At 39.3% G+C, this 18,140-nt stretch overlaps 1 protein-coding gene across 3 annotated transcripts in view; it reads right to left on the reverse strand.

Moving 5' to 3' along the window:
* Nucleotides 1-18,140, reverse strand: part of COLGALT2 (collagen beta(1-O)galactosyltransferase 2) — a 53,206-nt gene that overhangs the window by 3,758 nt on the left and 31,308 nt on the right. For all 3 annotated transcript variants that reach the window (XM_007426293.3, XM_025165470.2, XM_025165469.2), the window contains exons 4-11: nucleotides 15,369-15,503; nucleotides 12,693-12,897; nucleotides 8,917-9,036; nucleotides 6,972-7,048; nucleotides 4,750-4,856; nucleotides 3,064-3,196; nucleotides 1,704-1,831; nucleotides 766-972 (exon numbers count right to left, since the gene is read on the reverse strand). In XM_007426293.3, coding sequence (XP_007426355.1) covers nucleotides 766-972; nucleotides 1,704-1,831; nucleotides 3,064-3,196; nucleotides 4,750-4,856; nucleotides 6,972-7,048; nucleotides 8,917-9,036; nucleotides 12,693-12,897; nucleotides 15,369-15,503 — 1,112 coding nt within the window. The remainder of the gene's footprint in view (nucleotides 1-765; nucleotides 973-1,703; nucleotides 1,832-3,063; nucleotides 3,197-4,749; nucleotides 4,857-6,971; nucleotides 7,049-8,916; nucleotides 9,037-12,692; nucleotides 12,898-15,368; nucleotides 15,504-18,140) is intronic.

The raw sequence follows: 18,140 nt of genomic DNA on the forward strand, positions 1-18,140 counted from the left end.
GGCGCAAAGTAAAGCAGCAAGGCTGCTAACCACTGCCAGGTATAGGGATCAAAGACCCACAGCGGTTGTTAATTGCTTAACAGGAACAACCAATCTATAAAGCTGTAAACAGCTCTCTGTCTAAGATAAGTGGGAAAAGCTCTTCTGAAAAAGCTGTGCTGTCAGAAGCCCATCTACCTGGGAAGATGCTTTTGGACCCCTTTTCTTAGCATGTAAAAAAATTGTAACAATGCATCCCTTTTGTCATACTTTAAATTACTAAACTAGAATTAATATTACATTTAATTCAACTTCAACTTTTTGTTAAGAAAAGTCTTAATTTTGTCAACTGCCATGACAGCCTGCATGACAGAAAATGGATATACATTTATTAAATAAATAAAAATTCTTTGTGACTTGGGGCCCACATTCCCAGAAGCAATGTGCACAATACAGAAGGGCCCTGCCCACAAAGAATTCCCCGATTCCCAGTCATTTCCTAGTCATTATTCGCATTATTCCTAGTCATTTCCAATGCATATAAAACAGCAGCTTCCAGAAGGATTGCCAAACTGATAATGTAATCCACACCAGCTAAAGGAAGAGTGATGTTCAATCCCAACCAAAATGTGTTCCATAAAACTTTAAGCTTCCAATCACCTGCAGGAAGCAGCTGTTTACTGATGATAAGATAAATATTCTATTACCCTTTGGTGAATGCATCAGACTATAAACCTAGTATACGCCTAATGCAAGCTACTACAGTTATCACAGCTATTAACCTACACCGGGTGCTTGTTGTACATGACCGGCAAGAATTCATCCACAGGGAGCATCTTGCTGAAAGGCTGAGCTCCAATCAGCTTCTGAGCTCCCTGCAAGGAGATTGCATAGCCCAGGGTCCAGTAAGAGTAATCAGCTTCCACAAGATTCATCACATTGGGAACCGCCTTTTCCGGATGCTCCACCTGCATCCGTTTCCGACCTATATATCTAAAAAGAGAGAGAGAGAGAGAGTTGAGTCACTGAACCACATTCCATTTGCCTACGCAATGCAGTGTAGAAGCATATAAAATTTAGCACCTGCGGGGTCAGCTTATCTGGCTAGAAGATCACCAGGAGCTTCATGTAAACTATTTTTTTCTGAAAGAACTTGTAAGAATTAAGAAAAAAAACAGCCACATTGCAGTTAACATAAAAGCTTCCCAACCCCTGTGCTGGATCAAAGACCACCTGCTCCAGTATTCACTCACTACAGTGGGAACCTGCAAGTAGGGGACGCATAAAAAGCAGCGTCCTACTTATATACCCCAACGACTGGAATTGAGAAGGATATTAGATGCAATATACAGATGTTGTGACTAGTAATCATTGGTAGCTTTATCCTCCATGAACATGCGCCATACATGTTCACATCGGTGGCCATCATTACATCTTATGGTAACTAATTCAGAAGGTTATACTAAAACACTCAGCAAAGAAATCTCCTTATTTTAGTCTTAAATCTTTTAGCATCCTCACCATTGTGAGAGACAAACAAAAACTTCTTCGTATCTATTTTTTTCTCACTCTTCAATTTTAGACCCCACTTTCATATTTCTCCTCATTCATTTTTATTTCTAAGCTAAAATAAACCTAAACGTGTGGCCTTTTCCCTAATGGGGAGCACTCAGTTCCATGGAAGGGAAGACATTCAGAGACAGGATTAGTGGATTACTACTTACATAAGCTCCCAGTCAAGCTGTGCTCTCTCAATATCATCCATTAACTTTGTGAGCTTCTTTTTGAACTGATGTTCAAAGCGCACATCATCTTCAATGACTAGGCTCTTCTCCATCTCCCTGTTTACTACCTTAAAATAACCATTTGAAATAATTCAAATTATATTCAGACAATCATTCACGCCTTAGTCACCTCATGGCTTGACTGTTGCAAGATGCTCTATGTGGGGCTGCCCTTGAAATGCACTCAGAAGCTTCAACTGGTCCAAAATGCAATGGCACAAGTAGTGATGGCCCCGCCTTGGTGTTCCCGTGTGACACCTCTGCTTTATGAGCTGCACTGGTTGCCAGTATACTTCCAGGTGCAATTCAAGGTGCTGGTTATGTCCTATAAATTGCTACCTGGCCTAGGGCCTAGTTACTTGAGGGACTGCCTATCTCCCATAGTAGTAGCCCTGCCAGTTTGATCCGACAGACTTGGCATGCTCAGGGTCCCTTCAATTAAGTAATCTCATCTATCAAGATCCAGGAAACTTGCCTTCTGGAATAAGATTCCCCCTGATATTCATGAGGGTCTCACTCTGCTGGCGTTCCAGGAAGCCTTCAGGGCCTGTCTATTCTCCCAGGCCCTGGATTAGGGTAGGTGGGGCCCCTGCTGGATTGTGCATGGGTATGGTTAGCCAGATTCCCCATCAGTTGTTTTTTATGCTTTTTTATTTATTTCATAAGAATTGTATTATATTTTTATTCTGCTTGGTTTTATTGTACACTTTTCAGAGTTGGACTGAGGTTGGGCAGTGTCTAAACTGAATGAATTAAATAGCTAACTAGAACTGACTTTGTCTAAGTTTGTGTCATCTGCTATGGCAGTGCCAAATTCTTTTAGATAATGTCTAAAATGTTTTTAGATTACATGCAGTCATAGAAATATTATAAGAGATAAACATTGTTTTTATTACTATTGAACGCTCCTAATTAGAAATAAAGACTTATACTAGCTGATATAAGATTCTATCCAGGAAGTTTGTCTTCCTCAAACTGGCATTGTCTGCCTATCACTCTGATCAAGATCACATGCAGAAAATGATGGGAGTTGTACTACAGTATATATATTGGCCACCAGGTTGGAAAAAGCTATAATAAAACTATCCCATGAGTTGTTTATCTACAGTAGACTTCTTTGGAAGAATGCAAGTGGACCAGTGGAAATGTCTGTTTTCCAAGAGATTCATCATCATGAGCCTACCTCTGGGGCTAGACAGAAGGACCCAAAATCCATCAGGCTTTTCTAACAGACAGACAAACAGACAGACATCCAAAGCATTTCTGTCAGTTAAAATGGAGATAAGCAAATTTTAGTTACCTCCTTCCAAATATAATAGTGGCTAAGGAAACAGCCAATCTCCCCTCTGGTCAGCACTCTAGAAGAGTATGGATCCTGGTAACCAGGAAGCATGTCTATATTTAGAGCTTTTAGTTGACTTGTATTCAGGGCCCTGAAAGAAACAAGGATTAAATTCCTTAGCCACACTTTTTCAAGATGGAAAGGAAAGCCACAGCCTATACAAAAAAATACACAAGGCTGTGTGTGTGTATGGAATGGGTAGCAAAAACTCTCTACAGATATAAATCAACACTGTGCTGGTAAAATAGGGGTTAGTACTCTTCTTTCTAACATGCTAGTTTTCAGCTTTCAAAGTATTATTTTCATAAACCAGCATTTTAAAACAATCTCTATCTGCAGTCAAAAGTGGTACAGTCTATCCTTACAACACATTTTATAATGTGTGGAAGACCTCATCTGTCTGGGACTCAATAAAAATGTGGTGGATTCTACCTTGTACAATAGGGCCTAATATGAAATGGACAGGATTTGACTACTGAAGGAGAATTTAGCTGGAGTTATAGAATTCTTGTAGGGAATTCACCAGAGGAAAAAATTCCTAGGCAAGTACCAGTGAAATGAACAAGAAAACCTGGTTTAATTTGGTTTCGAGATACTAAAAATTCCCAAGTTTTACAAATGATAATGAGGAAAGTGATGATCATTTAAGGATGACGTGGGAATCTTTTGTGTACAAAAACAGTATCGTAAATAGCCCTGGTCATATCTCGTTTAGACTATTGCAGTGTGCTCTACATGGGGCCACCCTTGAAGAGTACCCAGTTCAAAATGCAGCCACACGAGCCTTCTCTGCTGTTGCCCCTGCCCTATGGAATACCCTCCCCCTCAGAGGTGAGGCAGGCCCCTATCCTCCCAGTTTTCCAGAAGGAATTGAAGACCTGGCTCTGCCAACCTGCGTGGGGCCAGAAGAGATACAACCAACCCTGGGGGTGGCTAGCGCCTTGAACACACTCCCGGAGTTTATTAACCCCTAATGAACATCAGTCTCTTGGAAGTATTATATAGGAATCTTGTTGTTGTAATGTATTTTAATTAATTAAATATTTATGCTATTTTAATTAACATTCTTTTTTACTGTAAACCACCCAGAGTCGCTCTATAGTGAGATGGGTGGCGATAAATTTGAAGTATGAATAAATAAATAGCTGGTGGTGGGACGCAAGAAATATTTTGCTCTTTAAAAGGAGATTAAAGAAGATGCTCAATTAAGAATGATCTATCCTGTGACAAATATATGCTCCATATATCTGTGCAAAATAACTTATTAGGGAGAAAGTAAGCTTCTGAGTAGTGTGTCATGGGGAGAGACAGCAGGAAATCGTTGTGCAGAGCAAGAGCACTGTTGAATCAACCTTGATTTAATGCTCCAGTCTTCCCAAGCAGAGATGCAACAGCATGGCTCGCATTTGGCAAAGCAAGTGAATAGTAGCAGCAAGGCTGGAGCAGAAACAATCTGACAGGAAGCTTCCCTTCTCAATGTGCACATCCCACAACTACAGATACTCCCAGGTGAATAGTTGAGAAATAGTTGATAAATGTATCCATAATCACATACCTTATTTCTTACAGTCCTTAAATATGTGGCACCAAAACCCTAAACATTCTACAACTCCTTGCCCGGCAATATTTATCAGCTCAACTCACTTTCCATCCACGGCTTCTACTAGCTTGACTTCAATTTCCTGTTCGTATAAAGTCCGCAACATTCGATCCCGCCTGTCTTTTCGACGCTTCAGATTGATCATGAAAATCTAGAAGGGGAAGAGACCAGAATCTACAGTGTAGATGTAAACAGGGAAAACAGGCATGGCGGATGTTGAAAGAATGAGGGCTGTTTTTTCTCCCCAAGGTTTATTGACAGCTAACAATAAAATATAACTTGCCATCTTGGGAAGGGGAGAGGATTGCTAATTCAGTTTCAAGGAAAAGGAGATCCCCATATATGGGGAGGGGAGATGGGGTGGTTTTTTCTCCAGCCAGATTTGGTGATTTCTGTAACTGATTCTGAGACTTTCTATATGAAGATCATATTCTCTGCCCTGAGTTCCCCAAGTTCTGTTTGTGTATGGAAAAGAGAAAGGAAGTGTGTGCCTTTTAATTATTCTGCTAGACTTATTAGCAACTATCTTGTCTTAATTTTGAGGTCATTCTAAGATGAAAAGGAAAGGAAAACAGGGCATGAGCAGCAAGTAGAAAAGTCTGAGCTGCTCACTCACAAATATAGCCTGCTGAGGCAAGAGTATTACTGCACATGTGCACGCAGGCAGGCAAGAGCAACTTTGGAGTACAGGGAGTGAAAGTGAGCCAACATAAATCCAGCCTCTGCTCCCCTCTGATTGATTGAATGAATTGCATGATTGTGTGTGAGATAAAATAAATGCAAGCTATCTCAGCAGAGATACTCTTGGTGGGCCAGGGTTGACTGAAGAACCCCATACCACTACACAGTTAGTTCAAGGTAGACTGAGAAACCTAGTAAGTGTAGGAGTTCTCAGTAGAACTGTACCTGGAATTTGGAATTGAATGGCAGACCCTTGCTGCTAAATGTGGGGGCTCTAAGGATCAAGGGTTATGGTTGACTGACAAATCCACAGTAAATGTTGGATAGCTGAGAAGGGATTCCAGGAGGATTAAGATGTGCCGTGAATGTGTAGAAGAAAGAAAGTATGCAGATGCACCCCAAGCCCAACTAGGCACAATATGCTCCAGTAGTTTCCTCCAAACAAGGTTGGCAAATAAAGTGTGATCACAAACAAGAGCACTTTTTTATAAAAAAGTAAGCCAGACAGGCAAGGTTCCATATATGGCGTCTGGAGGTTGAGTCATGGCAACTGGACTTCTTTTCTTTTTGGTTAGAGACGTTTCGCTACCTGTCCAAGCAGCTTCTTCAGTCACTGAAGACTGAAGAAGCTGCTTGGACAAGTAGCGAAACGTCTCTAACCAAAAAGAAAAGAAGTCCAGTTGCCATGACTCAACCTCCAGACAATTCCACCTAGATGACTGAGAATCTTCATAAACATATTCCATATATGGTGTAGCCACCACACAATCAAACAGCATCCCTATACTTAACCATATAAATCAGATCAACGGAGACCTCTCAGAAATCCAGATGCTTAGAGTTAAAGGCAAGTAGCCATGGTTGGGTTTTGTCATGCCCTCTCCCTATTACCCTCCCCAACTTAAATGCCTTGTGTGACACAGGTTATATTCAGTGCACAAAGAGTCATGCAGAGTATCTCTTCATCTAGCTATATGGTGTGTCCCTGCATCAATGGCTTTCAAACTGGGTGGTAATCCTCAGACTAGAATGTAGGTACTTGGAGCATGTGGGCTCCAGGAAGAATAATTCATAACCAATGACATAACCTTTGCAATGAGGAATTGCTGGAAAGGGATGGATTAAGTATCATCATGCTATCAATTCTTCCCCTAAGTGCCTTTCTAGACCTTCCCATAGCACATATAAAAGAAAAAGAAGTTTAGAAGGTTGATTTTTGTAACATTTAATGCTACTCCACAGTAGGTATTAAATCTCTGCTTGCTCTAGAAAAAGAAGCAAGTATTTTGCATTTTACATTCACTATGTTCTCATGAACCACCACTGATCCCTGATATATTCTGGGATGTGTTGGTTTCCATCTCCCATCATTCCGGACCAACATAACATTTGCCCACATTTTCTAGGAATGACAGTAACTGAAGTCAACCATCTGGAGGGCCCTAGCTTGGGGAAGGCTGGGTTAGTCATTCAGTACTGAAAGTTAATGAGGTCTGTGTCAAATTCCTACTAGATTTTGCCTCAGCCTTTTTCACTCTTGTAAAAGTTGGCATGCTAAGTGAAACGCCATTTTCTCTTTTATTACCTCATCAAATCCCATCTTCTCAGGGTGTTTTGGAGGAACTGTGACAAACTTCGAGGGTTCAATTGGAGGATGGTCAACTGGAAGAGATTAAGAACATTCATCCTATTGCATTAATACTGACATTTTTGAAATGTACTCACACTCTTGAGTAAAACAGACTTGTACAGAGCTGAGCAACATAGTTGTGAGGCACTACTCATTAGCATATAGCAAGAAAGATTCTCCCTTAGTTTTAACCTACTCCTTTTTAAGTGTAATTAGGATATTGCTACAGCAAAGGAATAAAAGTCTGTGAATAAAGCAGACTGTGCAACTTTTTTTTTCAAGCTAAGGGCTGTTCTTGATTTTGAAAGGCTGCATTTCCAGAACTGGATATAAGAATTAATTTGGTTTAATTAGCATTAATTAAAATTGGTTACTATGTTTACTTCCCATACATTTAATTGTTATATTACAAATTATGATTTAGTGATAACTTTTGGAGGAGTTCTAAAGACCTGCTTGCTAGGTGTCTGGGGGCTACATGTATTGCTATGAGTACAGGCTGTACTTCCTTATGATACAGAACAGCTGCCTTATAAAATTTTGCCTACGGCAGTGGGCAGGTTCACAAAAGATTGAATATGAGGAAAGATGATGATGATGATGATGATGATGATTATTATTATTATTATTATTATTTATTTATTTATTAAATTTATCCCCGCCCATCTCCCCCTAATGGGGGACTCTGGGCGGCTTAGAACTGATTAAAACAATAAATAAAATACAATTATATAAAATCTAAAGCTATGTAAAAAAAATTCCAGGAGTGTACCATTTAACCTGCCACCTGCAATCTGGCACTGTGATTGGTTAAGACAAATGAGATGTTCTTGTGGCTAAGATCTAAGATACATCCATCAAATGGGGACCCCAAAACTCTGGTCCCCAGTTCAAATTACAGCATCAGTTCCAATTAAGATTAATCATAGTTTAGGATTCTATAGTATTTTTGATGTATATGTCAGTACCTGTGAAGCACCTGTCAACACCTTTAACCAAATGCATCTTTTCCCGGGATCACAAAGCAGCTGTGCAATTCCAGGAAAAGACATAGCTGTTTCAAGGACTTGCCAGTAGGTGCTAACATGAATAACCCTGTGTGCTCCAAAGCTCCTCTTCCCCTTTAAATCTGAAGAGCTACACAGCCCTTCCATGGTTAGCAATGATGGAGACTAATAGCTGGGTGCACATGTTGGGCCAAGCCATGTTTGTTTGATCATGGCATGTAAAACATGCTTTCCTTAGTTGCATAGCATGCTAAGTCAATATCAAACAAACTACAGTGTGGCTGAACATGGGTCTACTTAGCCCCTGTTCTACCACAGTTAGAAGAGTGCTTGAAAGCAAGGATAGAAATTGAGCCAGATGAATGGAACATGTGAGCCAATGGCACTAGGCCCATTGTTCAACACTGTGCATGTTTCTGGGCCAATAATAGATGATACAATACAGAAATATTTATTTCTGTCCTGGTCAATTGGCACACAAATAATAGGGCTACTGTATCTGGGCTGCAAAACTCCAGTGGATAGATTTATTGTTTGCTGCCATCTAATGGCTGACCAGATTTAATAGCTAGTTTTAAAATCCACCTAAAAATGAATTAGCAGTTTACCCAGAAATATAAAAAAAAAGTTCTTCAGATAATCAACATGCATTATTCTGCATGCTTTGAATCCATTCAGTTCTAACCTATTATCTAAGGAACTGATATCATAACTGGAGAGGGAGGTGGGAATGTTTATAGGAATCTTCTGTGATGCGTTTCTGTTAGTTTATTTCTAAAATGTATTCACTGCCCAGTCGCTAACTAGAGTACAATAAAAACGCAAATAAAATCCAAATCCATATAACTGGAAACCAAAAACAGCAGTGATGTGAGGCCAAAGATGGCACTTACTCATTGCTTCACTCAGCATGTGAACAATATTGTCCGCCTCATCTTCCAGCATCTGGTGTGGCTTCAGTGGCACAGGAAGGTAACCATAATGTTCTCTATTGCAAATGTACATCTGAATGTCTGGAAAGAAAGAAAGAACTGTAGATATAGGAGAAGAACCATGCTCATAAAGAAATGATGTCGCCATGGGAATCCCATCAGGCTGCTTTGGGTTCTTGAGTCTTGAAGAAGATGGAGTTCAGTCTCTTTCTACAGGATCAGAAGCTGTAGAGTCCCTACCGTACGGCTGAGCCTTCCCCTCCATTATTTATATACATTAGGCATGAGACTGAACACAGTGACCAGATCTCTGCCCACTGCCTCACCGATGCAGGCAGAAGAAAAAGGCAGCAGGAGGAAAAGAGTTCCAGCAAGCCTATGAGCAATTACTCTTTTAATAGATGTGCTGTGTTTTTCATTCTGTATTTTGAATTTTATAAGCAGCTTAGAGTCAGTCAGAATGAAGTAGCACAGAATTAATTAAATGAAGAACATCCCCAAAAAAGCCTTAAAAGAAAGCAGAGCGGATGAAAAAAGATGGGTGAGTTTTTGATCATCTCTTGGAAAGAAGGCAAGGCTTCCCTCTCGGGTTGCCTCTGCACAGCCACACTGGCTTTAACTCTAGGAGGACACAAATTAAGAAGAGAACAAGCAACTGAGCTGCCAACAGGACATGTCTGGAAATGGTCCTGTCTGTTTCAGGAGGCTTGCTCAGAAAAAATAAAATCCTATCTCCCCACTTCTTTACACAAGATGACTGCCACAGTCACTGAGTACTGATGCATCCGGACTACTATTGAGGAAAAATGGTTTTAGATCCCCTGACCAATGACTTCAATTAGCAAATGATGTTTTAAGACCTCAGGGTGGAAAGTTCATAACTCTTAATTTGAAAGCAGAGCTCCGGGGAGAACAGGCATATTGACCTACATGGGCAAATAATCTGGTTGGCTTTCCTGTAGCTTTCTACGGGCCAGACTTCCAGCTCGCTTGTAATGCCAAATAGAGAATTACAACTAGATTAACCTCTGTGAGGAGCAATAGTCTATTTTAGCTTCCTAATGAATGTGAATGCATTGACCCTATTTGCACATTGAAGTTGGCCTTGGCTTGTTCAGGCTTTGCATCTTCCACCTGGTGCCAAAATATAACCCCGTGTGAATCTCCGGGACTACCAGAACACCAGGCACAGGACTTATCCCAGTGTCATCATCCCCAACCCAGAATGCAACAGCCCACAGAAACACTGGGCCCTTGATGGAGAGGGCTGGGCTAGGAGCCAAAGAACCAGCTGCAGCCTGACATGCTATTTTTGCCCCATGCGTCTGCGTGATGAGTTCCAGTACACACCTGTCCCTTCTCTGGTTCTTGGGACTTGGCAGTGGAGCCAGAAACCACTGAAACCAACAGGGGAAAAATAAAGCATGTCCCAGTTACTTGCAGTGGGCTGAAAATCAAAGCAGCCGTTAAACTGCCAGAAGTCTTAAGAAGCTGCAGACATTCAGGAAAAAAAACAAAGTGGCTCCCCAGTATGAAGCCGAAAATAAATTCATTCCGTCTTTTTTAACCAGCGGGGGAAAGAGGGGAGAAGACGAATTCAAGCTTAGACATCCGAGGCTGTGGTCCAGATTATTAATAACAGAACCACTTCCTGATATTTTTAATACCATAGGATTGCTTGTGGAAGGAGTTATTGTATGTGTCTGCTTCTTTATGACCTCCATACTCCAAGCCAAGCAGCTGACTGCAATTCTTGTCAGTCCTCAGTTCATCTGTCAAATGCCAACAATGCCACAATGGGGAGGAGGTGAAAAGGTTGTTCAGGTATCCAGTCTCCTCATTCCCCAGCTTCGTATCTGCTTTTTCTTGTGAAATCATCTTCATCATCATGATTCCAAAGCAATTATGCCATAGAGTTTTGGTAGCATTTTCATCTGTCTACACTCAGTAAGTAGTAGCATCCAGGCAATGTTGGCTGATTTCAAAATGCTAAGCAGAGTTAGATCTGGTTAGTACTTGGATGGGAGACTACCAGGAAAACTTAGGGCTGGACAATGGACTGAGGCATTGAACAGGCAGTGGCAAACCATTCCATACTGTCACAAGAGAACAGGCATTTAGCCACCAGAAGTGGTCTCTGTGTGTGCAAGTTAAGTCAGTTTTTGACTCCTGGCAACTGCCTGGACAAGTCCCTACGGTTTTCTTGGCAAGGCTTTTTGGAAGTGGCTTGCCATTGCCTCCTTCCTAGGGCTGAGAGAGTGACTGGGCCAAGGTCACCCAGCTGGCTTTGTGCCTCAGGTGGGACTAGACTTTATGGTCTTCTGGTTTCTAGACTGATGCCTTAACTACTACCCCAAACTGGCTCTCACCAGGAGTGGAGCTTGACTCAGACTTTACTTTTCATCCTCTTTAATACATGACTAGCTTGTTCTTCTTTCTCCCCTCCATTTTTTTTCTATGAATGTCATGCTTTTCAAACCACAAACCCATAGCTTTGCCTCATTTTTAATCACAAGGTGCCCTCTGGATCCAAAGTAGGGCCTCAGTGGCTTGCTGCTTGCTGCTTTAAGGCCTCCTGAGAGCTTCTGAGCATGCCTTTCTCCCTAAAATCCCAGTGGAAATGTCCTCTGGTTATGCACATAGTTGCTCAAAGACCTTGGGAGAGCTTTGGAGCAGCTGAGGCTTCAATCTCTGTGCTGCTCAAATGTTCTGCCTGTCAAAGAATCTGCACAGACCTAGTTTCCGTACAGTTTTTAGGACATTTTATGTGCTCTCTAAATAATAATTGGATATTGTGATGGGCTGGAATAAGAACTCAGGTTGAAACAATTTTGTGACCATGCTGATGTTTACTTATGTGAGTATATTATTACAAATATGTTTCCTTAGGTTCACAGATGTCCTTTGCTATATTTCTCATACAACAGCTTTAAGAACGGTATTTTTATTATTGTGCTAGTTTGTGCCAATGCATTTTCCAAGATTCTGCATCTTACCCTTAATTCTTGCATTAGAATTCCATACAGAGGAATGTATGTGTGCTTCCTACTTCCATGATTGCCCCTAGGATTGATACAGCTTGATACAGACTGTACTCTCCAATTCAGAAGGATTGGCGTTGTGGAGAATGAGTGGGGAGATCAAATTGCTTAAACCCTAGACTGCATCTCCAACTGCAAGGAAAGGCTGCCTTGTCTGAATGTTGCATTGCTTTCTCACACTTGTGGGAAACGAGCACTTATATCTTTTTAATTATTACATATGCTTTTTTGCCACTTCAATCCTTTTGACTGTAAGAAAGGCTAAGAAAGGCTTGGGCTAAGTTGTAATAGCGTCATTTGCAGTAATTAAAAAAAAAATCAATTGGTTATGGGTAACAACATTTCCCTAGAGAATTTATTATCTTGATTAAGGATGCAAATTGAATCTCACCAACTGCAGCTTGTGGAAGAGCAGGGGATATCCTAACTCTGAGGAGCTTGCAACGCTATGGATTAGATTTGAAGCACATTCCAAAGCATCTTTATGGAATCAAACCTGAAACGTTAATTGCATTTGTCCATGTATATACATGCACATTAAGGCTAGATATATTTCCTACTATTATTCAGAGACTGCTGTTAACCCTTTTATTTATGAATTTTTGAAACTCTCTTATAGAATGATAATGTTACAAGCTATCCAAACTCTCCCTGAACTCACAATTTTTAAAATGTGGTTAATCAATTGCTACTTACCAGCTTGGCGACTTGAGAAGGCAAAAACAATGATATCATCAAAGGTCCAGGTATAGTCCTGGTGTGGGGGATAAAATGCCAGTTTATCTGATGCCTCTTTTCTCAAATCAATCAAGAATGTGGAATGAATCATTGGGACTGCAAAGCAACCAGTTCTCTTCCATTCCCTGATCAGAGAATAATCTGGTGTTCTCTTGTAATAGCCCTGAGAAAAAAACAGGGTACATAGCTTATTAAACTCTTTGTATAAATCTCTTGCCTATAACAAATGAACTTGATCCTGTTTGCCAACATATTCATTCAAACACCTGGACATAAGCTGAAAACTAAAACTACTGTTACATTCAAGACAGAGTATCAGTGATGGGATTCTCCTATGGTTAAGGCAAGGATTTATAGCTTCATGTCCAGTTCCCATTCTAGGCAGTTCTACCTGTCATGCACTGCCAAATACTTTTGCGCTAGCTATGTGACCAGCTCTTTTAGTAATGTAAACAGTTATCTAACAATACATCCTAGAAACACAACTTTCCAACATTTTTCCAAGATGCAAGGATATCATGACATAAACAGGGAGATCTGAATACTACTCCAAACTATGACTCATAAAGATAGTCAACTGGAAACAGAATTCTGGTGAAGAATCAAGGTGAACTCTCTCTTTATTGACCTGTCTTTGCTACCTCTCAACCATATGCTGAGACTTGATGGGGCTGTTCTTATTTCCTACGAATAGAAACCCAGAAAGTATGCAAGCCAAGTTAACTAGCCAACATTATGCCAAACAGCAAGAAATTTGCTTCCTGTTCCATAAAACAGCTGTGACACACTATTCCAACTGCACATCTGAACTTAATATGTAAGTCAGCAGTTAATCCTCAGAAGGGAAAGTCATAAAATAAGAGTGAAATCACTGGACTGGAAGTGCAACATAAAAACTGGAGAAGGAGCAGGAGAGAAAAAATGGTCTAATAAATGTAATTTTACTAATAGAAGAGGATATATGTAACTCAGGCTTGAACTGTAGAGTCCTTGGGGTTCTCTGAGCTTGGTTGTTTTCTTGAGGATGTTTCGTTACCTGACTAGGTAACATCCTCAGTGCTAGAAGGGAGTGGGGTTTGCCCTCTGTTTATATATAGTAGCTTGCCCTGTCAGTGTTGGTGGGGATGTTGTATTTTTTCCCTTGGTAGTTCCTAGATTAGGCTGTTGTTCACTGCTTGATTGTCTGAGTTGGTAGTTCTGTTTCTAATTTGCCATCATTTCCTCTGCTTCTTGGACATCCACATCAACAGAGGAAATGATGGCAAATTAGCAACAAAAGTCTATCAAAAGACAACCCACACTAACCAAGTGCTCCACTACCAAAGTAACAACTCAACCTCCCACAAGAGGAACTGTGTAAGCAACATTATTCAGATAAGCATAATGCAGCAGCACTGCAGCAACCCAGAACAGCAAAAAAAAAGGAAACAGAAGATACAACATCTTCCAACAAAATAAATACCCACAGAAGTTTATCAAAAAGTGCCTGACCATGCAACCCACTACAGCACAACCAACACAAGCTATGAAAAGGATGACACTACCAAAGATCAGAAATATCTCAGAAACAACCAACAGACTATTACAACCACATGGCATCACTGTAGCACACAAACCAATTAAAGCCCTCCAAAACATCTTAAATAAACCAAAAGACCCAGTAGCCCAAGAAGAAAAAACAGGAGTCATCTACAACATACAGTGTAAGGACTATTACAGCCACTATGTAGGACAGACAGGCAGAAGACTAGCAGAGCGTATCCACAAGCACTGACTAGCAGTCAGAAGACAAGATGAAAACTCCTTAATCTCACAACACATGGACAGACTCAATCATAGTTTCAACTGGGAAACTGTCAGCATCTTAGACCAAGCTAAATCCAAAAATGGGAGGGAATTCCTAGAAGCTTGGCATTCAGACAAGTCAGCCATCAACAGGCACATAGAGATAAACAATATTTACACACCATTCAAAAGAGACAACAAAAAAGAAACAAAAAGACTGAACACCTCCTTGTCAGCAATCAACACCCAGATAAGCAGGGATTAACAACAGACAAACAATCAAGCAGTAAACAATACCCTAACCAGGGAACTACCAACTCAGGCAAACAATCAAGCAGTAAACAACAGCGTAATCTAGGAACTACCAAGGAAAAAAGACAACACCCCCACCCACACTGACAGGGCAAGCTACTGTAGAGAGCAAACCCCACTCCCTTCTAGCACTGAAGATGTTTCCTAGTCAGGTAACAAACGAACATCTGCAAGAAAACAACCAAGCTCGGAGAACTCCAAGGACTTTAGACTCTTCCCTTAAAGAGGGGCTTAATTTCACTACTGCACAGCATTTAAGTACATCATTTGCACAAGATGTAGTTGAATGGCCTTGAAGGAATGTTAAGATAAATATGTAGATAAGGATCTCTAGGCTGGGGGACTCAAGTGAAAAACTAGATGGGCCTTCAGTTTGATTCACCAGAGTCATTTTTCATTCATATGATTTGTATCTTATTCATCTGTTAATCACATTCTTGTTTTTCCCTTTCAGACTGAAACAAATCTAAATTCTCTTGGGAGCTTTCCTTTGCTTATATATCTTGTTTAAATAAATAATAGAGTAACATTACTTGCCTGAGGTGTCATTCCACACCAGAAGTTAGAGTAGAGAGACCGAGATTCAAGCATTGGGGCCAAAAGAGTTTTATTTTCTGCTATCATTAGATTCAACACTTCTGGATTCGTCAGAAAATTGTCAGCATCTATGAACTAGAAAAACGGGGAGGAAAAAATATAAGATTTTATCCAATTAAATTCTTCTGAGAATGAAACAGTTTTCATGTCCCCTATCCAAAACTGATTTTAAAAAGTTATCACTCTTTGAGTTCTTGTGAAGCAGCAAAATGAACATAGTGCATATATTTCAATTAGAAATCTATTCTCATAGGACTTTGGTGAGAATTTTAACAAATGGGTAAAATCAATTTACACTTCACAAAAGGCAGAGATAATTGCAAATGGGGAATTAACAAAACCTTGTGAGATACAGAAAGGGAATAGACAAGGATGCCCCTTGTTACCATTGCTATTTAGTTTAGCTTTGGAAGTATTGAATAGAGACATAAGACAAGATGAGAGAATTGCTGGAGTGAGGATTAAAAGAGAAACGTATAAATTACAGGCATTTGTGTATGACCTGGTGATAATCTTGGAAGATCTTCTGGATGGAATAGAAATATTAATGGAAAAACTAAAGGACTTTGGGGTATTAGCTGGCTTTAAAATTAACAAACAAAAGACAAAGATGTTAACAAATAATATGAACATCAAAAAACAAAACACACTGATGAAAAAAACTGGTTTTAAGATTCAGAAAGAAGTTAAATACTTGGGTATCACTATGTCTAATATGAATTGTATGTTATACCAGAATAATTATGTTAAGACATGGAATGAAATCAAGAAGGAAATGTTAAGATGGGAGAAATTATAATTACCATTGTTGGGGAGAATTTCTGTGATAAAATTGATTGTTTTGCCAAGAAGGATGTTTTTGTTTCAAACAATACCTATTTTGGCAACTGATGTACCATTTAAACAATGGCAGAAAGACATATTTCAGTTTATATAGCAAGGGAAAAAAACAAAGGTTAAATATAAAATACTTCAAGATGTAAAGGATCAAAAAGGATTGAGACTGTGTGATTGGAAATTATACTTTGCAGCCTGCTGCTTAGTCTGGATGAAAGAGTGGATTCTGCTGAGAAATAAGAGGATATTAGAATTAGAAGGGTACTATCTGAGGTTCGGATGGCATGGTTTTCTATGGTACAATAAAGTTAAGGTTAATGTAGATTTTAAGAATCATTATATTAGAAGTGCCATACTGAGAATATGGAACAGATATAAACACAGACTGTGCCCAAAAACGCCTTTATGAATCGCAGCACAAGAAGCATTTTATAGGAAAGAAACAGTAAGTAAAGAAAAATAGTTAACTTAGAACAGGAACATGGAGAACATAAGATGAAATCAAGAGAGCAACTGACTGCAGAAAGATTTAGTTTTCAATGGTTTTCATATGCACAATTAAGAGAAAGATTTAAGGCAGATAATAGGAGATTTGGAATTGAGCAGCAGAAGACAGAATTTGAAGTTGAACTATGTACAAATGACGAACATGTAATTGCTAAAATGTATAATCAGTATTGAAATTGAAATGGAAGAAGAATAAGTGAAAGACTATATGATAAAATGGGCTAAGAACTTTGGACACAATATACTGATAGAACAGTAAGAAAATGTGTGGTTAAAAGGATTGAAATTTACATTATGTTACAATCTAAAAGATAATTTTTATAAAATAATGTACCATTGGTATATAATTCCAGAAAAATTGTCTAGAATGTATAAAGGCACTTCAAATTTATGTTGGAAATGTGAACAACATGAAGGGTCATTTTTTCATGCTTGGTGGACTTGTAAAAAAGCCACAAATTTCTGGGTTCAAATACATACAATGATTTTAAAGATCAATGTTCAACTGAAACCAGAACTTTTCTTGCTGGGATTAATGGACAGTCAATTAGAAAAGAGCCACAAAAGATTATTTTTATATATGATTACTGCTGCGAGACTATTATATATGCAAACATGGAAAGATTCTGAAATACCCACAATGGAGGAATAGTTAGTGAAGGTGACAGAACTAGCAGAGATGGCAAAATTGACTTGTTTGATTAGAGAAAGATCAGTTATCAGTGACTGGAAACCCCTTATGGACTTTTTGCTGAAAAAAAAGAAAATATGAACTTGTGATTTATGGGTTTGAAGATGAAAATGGGTAGCTTATGGAAAGAAGGAAATTATGATGTAATCTTAGAGAGGGTAAAATATAAATGCATTTATAACCACTGTCAAAAAGACCGGAAGCTGCTTCTTTAGAATCTTTTCTTTCTTTTTTCTTTTTCCTTTCTTTTTCTATTTCCTTTCTTACTTGTTCATTATTCTTCCTTATTTTGTTTCTTTTCTAATATTTGTATTGTTTTTATCTTGTTAAAAAGTTCTTCCATCATAATTATATTTTAAAAAATCTATCCTCACAGCTAACTAGGATGTACAGTTTAGCAAATAGCAAATATTGCAACACTTTCTAATTCCTTATCTGCTCATCCCTAAATGTGATGCTATACAGCAAGTTTGTTCACTGCTAAATTGGAATGAAGCTTATGGATTTGTTCACTCCATGAACAAGAGCGTGTAATTCCAGGTATTTTCAAATAAGTCCAATTTGGAAGCATTTAGAATGCAAAGACAACTGCAGCTGAATCAGAATCTGCTTCTACGTTTGTTTGATACATCCCAGCCTGAAGTAGCTGAAATAATAATAAATTACCAAGTTACTTG

Source organism: Python bivittatus, unplaced genomic scaffold (assembly GCF_059951505.1).
Source record: "Python bivittatus isolate LINGU-HERP-01145 unplaced genomic scaffold, Pbiv_v1 ctg000700_np1212, whole genome shotgun sequence".
Classification (NCBI taxonomy): domain Eukaryota; kingdom Metazoa; phylum Chordata; class Lepidosauria; order Squamata; family Pythonidae; genus Python; species Python bivittatus.